The 4,232-nt window shown below is 35.1% G+C and overlaps 1 protein-coding gene across 1 annotated transcript; it reads left to right on the top strand.

Annotated features, from left to right (window-relative positions):
* The first annotated feature begins 1,730 nt into the window (after window positions 1-1,730).
* On the top strand, window positions 1,731-2,663 carry OR4C16 (olfactory receptor family 4 subfamily C member 16). Its single transcript, NM_001391190.1, is given in 1 exon segment — window positions 1,731-2,663. A coding segment is annotated over 1 exon segment (933 nt).
* The last annotated feature ends 1,569 nt before the right edge of the window (window positions 2,664-4,232 follow it).

Below are 4,232 nucleotides of genomic sequence, written 5' to 3'. Positions count from 1 at the left end.
TCATCATCTTCCTTCCACTCCCTACCATACTTTCAAATGCTGAAATTACATGATGCAACACTCATTTAAGTGAACAAAGGAAAGAATAATCTCATTGTGAGGATTAAGATACTAAGACTTACTTTTGTTATAGTTTCAGGTCATCCTCAGATCTGATCTTCAGATCAGTCCAAGATTACAAAGTCCAAAGAGAATTATTTTTATCCTTGGCACATGATGTTGCATAATTTCATTTTCTGAAGAGCTGATTTTGATTTGGAGGAAGATAAGAGAATTTTCAAGTCTATTGAGCAGAAGAAAATTTTCTAAAGAAAAGAAAAAATATATGAGGGTAATTTTTTGTCTATGCAATCTGTAATTGAGCTTTGGTCCACTCACAACTTTCAAGACAATATATTTGATGTATGAGTGAGATTTGGAAGAAAGACATAGGATAAGTAAGTTTTCAAGATTATCTTTAAACATATCACAATTTACGTTATATTTTTACTTGCATATAGTGCATCTTCCAATATCAATTTGACAAGAAATATCTAGAGAAAAGTTTTCTTCTTCAAAATGAGGATCATGATAATATTCCTTTTCAAATTGAAAGAAAGAAGTCTTCATTGAAAGAATGATATTTCAAAGTTCAGTAATCACTGATTTTGCTAAAACAGGAAAAAATAACGAAATCTTTTTCTGGGTAACTACTATACCTCTTTCTAAAAGTCACATCTCCCCCCCATTTCTGCTTCTCTGTTCTGTTTCATGAATATGACGTTTAAGGGACTACAATCATGATCTGGTCCTAGACCATCTGCCTGGTGACACTTAACAAAATCCCCTCTAGATTTTCAATGCTTAAGCTAAAACTTGAATTGTGAAAACAAACTATTAAGTAGTATCCCCCTTTAACTTAGAAATGTAACTTCAGGAACTCTAAGGAGTGCTTCTCCGAAGTTGAAGAAATACGTATAGAAATGATGTATTTGACATCTTATTAACTATCAAAGAACATTTCTGTTCATTAGTGTTTGTCGATGGTGCTTGAAGGTTGAAACAGATTATTAAAGGCTATAAGTTGTTTCTTGTTTCTTCTTTGAAGTTAGAATATCTGGAAGATAATGTACAGAGAGTGGAGAACATTAGATATTTCTAAATAATGTACATTTGTATAAATGTGTATAACAACATGTGATACATATAAATGTATAAAGTATACATTCTTTATCTTGTCCTAGTGGTGTGTGAGTTGCATATTATTATTCATGGACCTGTAAGGGCAGTTAAGTATAGTCTAAGTAAGTATTACACCATACAAAACATGGGCTCCAAGATTTATTAAAATGAAAAAATTGAAGGAAATAATAAAATGAACACTATTTCTTAATCTTACATTTATTGAATTGGCAAAATTAATCAGAATAATGTCAACACTAACAAATTGTTGTATTTAGAGAGTGCTGAAGGACAGTATCACATTCATGAGTTTATTTGAGACTCAGTCTGTCCAATGAATTGGTCATTAAAAATTGAGTAACAAAGTATTGAAGTAACATTAAGAAATCACAGAATATACCTGATGAATAATATTTAATTTTGCTTAAAATTTGCAATAATCTCACATAGCACCATAAATTAATTTGCTTAAAACAATCCATAATATGTCATAACACACCATAAATTAATTCCTTTATTTTTTGCAGATAATCTATTTCACACTGATCCTTTCTCCTCATTCATGAATCATGCAGCTGAACCATAATGTGACTGAGTTCATTCTGCTTGGATTGACCCAGGATCCTGTTAGGAAGAAGATAGTGTTTGTCACTTTCTTAATTTTCTACTTAGGGACATTGCTGGGTAACTTGCTGATTATTACTACTATCAAAACCAGTCAGGCACTTGAGAGTCCAATGTACTTCTTCCTTTTCCACTTATCCTTATCTGATACTTGCTTCTCCACTTCCATAGTACCCAGAATGATTGTGGACGCCCTTTTGAAAAATACCACTATCTCTTTCAGTGAGTGCATAATCCAAATCTTTTCATTGCATTTCTTTGGTTGCCTAGAGATCTTCATCCTAATTCTCATGGCTGTTGACCGCTATGTGGCCATCTGTAAGCCCCTGCACTACATGACCATCATGAGCCTACAGGTCTGTGGTGCATTGGTGGCTGTGGCCTGGGTGGGATCCTGTGTGCATTCTTCAGCACAGATTATTCTTGCCTTGAGTTTACCTTTCTGTGGTCCCAATGTAATCGATCACTATTTCTGTGACTTGCAGCCTTTGTTGAAACTTGCCTGTGCAGACACCTATTTGGTCAATCTACTCTTGGTGTCCAATAGTGGAGCCATTTGTATGGTGAGTTTTGTCATGCTGATGTTCTCCTATGTTATCATCTTGTATTCGCTGAGAAATCACAGTGCTGAAGGGAGGAGAAAAGCCCTCTCCACCTGCATTTCCCACATCATCGTGGTCATCTTGTTCTTTGGTCCTTGCATATTTATATACACACGCCCTGCATCCACCTTCCCCATGGACAAGATGATAGCTGTGTTTTATACAATTGGAACACCTTTGTTCAACCCTCTGATTTATACACTGAGACATGCAGAAGTGAAGAATTCCATGAGAAAGTTATGAAGCAAGAAATTGATCTCAGATGACAAAAGATGAATGGAAGTTTCAATTTTTTCTTAATAAGCGTGAATTGACATGGAAATTTATAGAGACTATGATCTTATTGTGGAATTATTAAAATCCTAACTTAGGGCATGAGAGTTAGTTCCTTTAGGAAAATAAGGAATGTAAACACAAAGGGTTAATGTTGATTCAAATTTATGAAGAGGTAGAAAGAGCACCAGGTACAAACTGATATATAGGTCCCCTGCCTAATATATTGTTCACTGCTGTGTCTCTGCCTCTTGCCTTCTTAGTATCACTTCTTGTTTTGATTTAGTGTTTTTCCTGCACCTTATCATGTTGACTTCTGATGTTTTCTGCTTCTATATTAACCCTCCCTCCCATGCTTATATCCACTGCCTAGCTATTTTTACCTCTTCCATAGGGTTTCATTTACTAGACATGATTCTCATCATGTTTGATCTTGGACCTTTAACTTAGTTGTTTTCTCTGACTCAGCAAAAAGTACCACAATTAAAATAATTGTAGAAAGTTCAAACAGTAAGGGACGATATAAATTCTAGTAATGCCCTTTCTTATTCTTGAGCATTTACTCCAAATTCTAACCATGTGTTTACCTGGATCTTTCTCGGTGACATAACAGTGAGAAAATTCACCCTTCTGAGGTAGGTTTTGATGTTAGGAAAGTTTCGACAATTGGGTGTTTACTTAATAATTTTCTTTTGATAAAGTATAATTTATGCTCCTAACTTAATTCCTTCTAATTTGTGTGTGTATGGTGGGGGGCATATGGCTTCCACTGAAACATAATTTAATCATAGCATAGATGACCCAAATTAAGGGTAATGTATTTATGTAGTCTAGAAGTAGACTAATCAATTTATGTTATGGAATTTTAAAATATAAATGAAGTAAAACAAGGGATAAGATAATCTTAAGATGAATATTATGTTTTAAAACAGCAATATTTACATGAGAGCTATGAATTATAAATATCCTTTCTGGAAAATGTAAGATTGTGGAAACAGTAAAAAATCAGTGGTTACCAGAGGTTCAGGGAGAGGGGAGAAGTGTTAAATAGTTTGAGCACAGATCATTTTTAGGGAAGGAAACTATCATTTATGATACCGTAATGATGGATACATGGCATAATGCACATGTGAAAACCCATAAAACTGCACAATACAAAGCGTAAGGCCTAATGTAAACTTTAATGGACTTTAGTATAAGTGTAAAAATATTGGTTCATCGATGTAACAAATGTACAAAACTAATGCAACATGTCAGTAAATAGGGAAGCATTGAGAGAGACAGAGCACATATGTGGGAACTCACTGATCTTTTTGCATAATTTTTCTGTAGAGCTAAAATTGTTCTAAAAATAAAGTCTATTTTAAAAAGTTATACTCAGAGGGGCTGGCCCTGCGGCCGAGTGGTTAAGTTTGCACGCTCCGCTGCAGGTGGCCCAGTGTTTCATTGGTTCGAATCCTGGGTGCGGACATGGCACTACTCATCAGACCACGCTGAGGCGGCATCCCACATGCCACAACTAGAAGGACCCACAACGAAGAATATACAACTATGTACCAGGGGGCTTTGGGG

This window comes from Equus caballus, chromosome 12 (genome assembly GCF_041296265.1).
Source record: "Equus caballus isolate H_3958 breed thoroughbred chromosome 12, TB-T2T, whole genome shotgun sequence".
NCBI classification, from domain to species: Eukaryota; Metazoa; Chordata; class Mammalia; order Perissodactyla; family Equidae; genus Equus; species Equus caballus.
The sequence above is the reverse complement of the archived record's forward strand: the minus strand, read 5'-3'. Positions and strand labels throughout refer to the sequence as shown.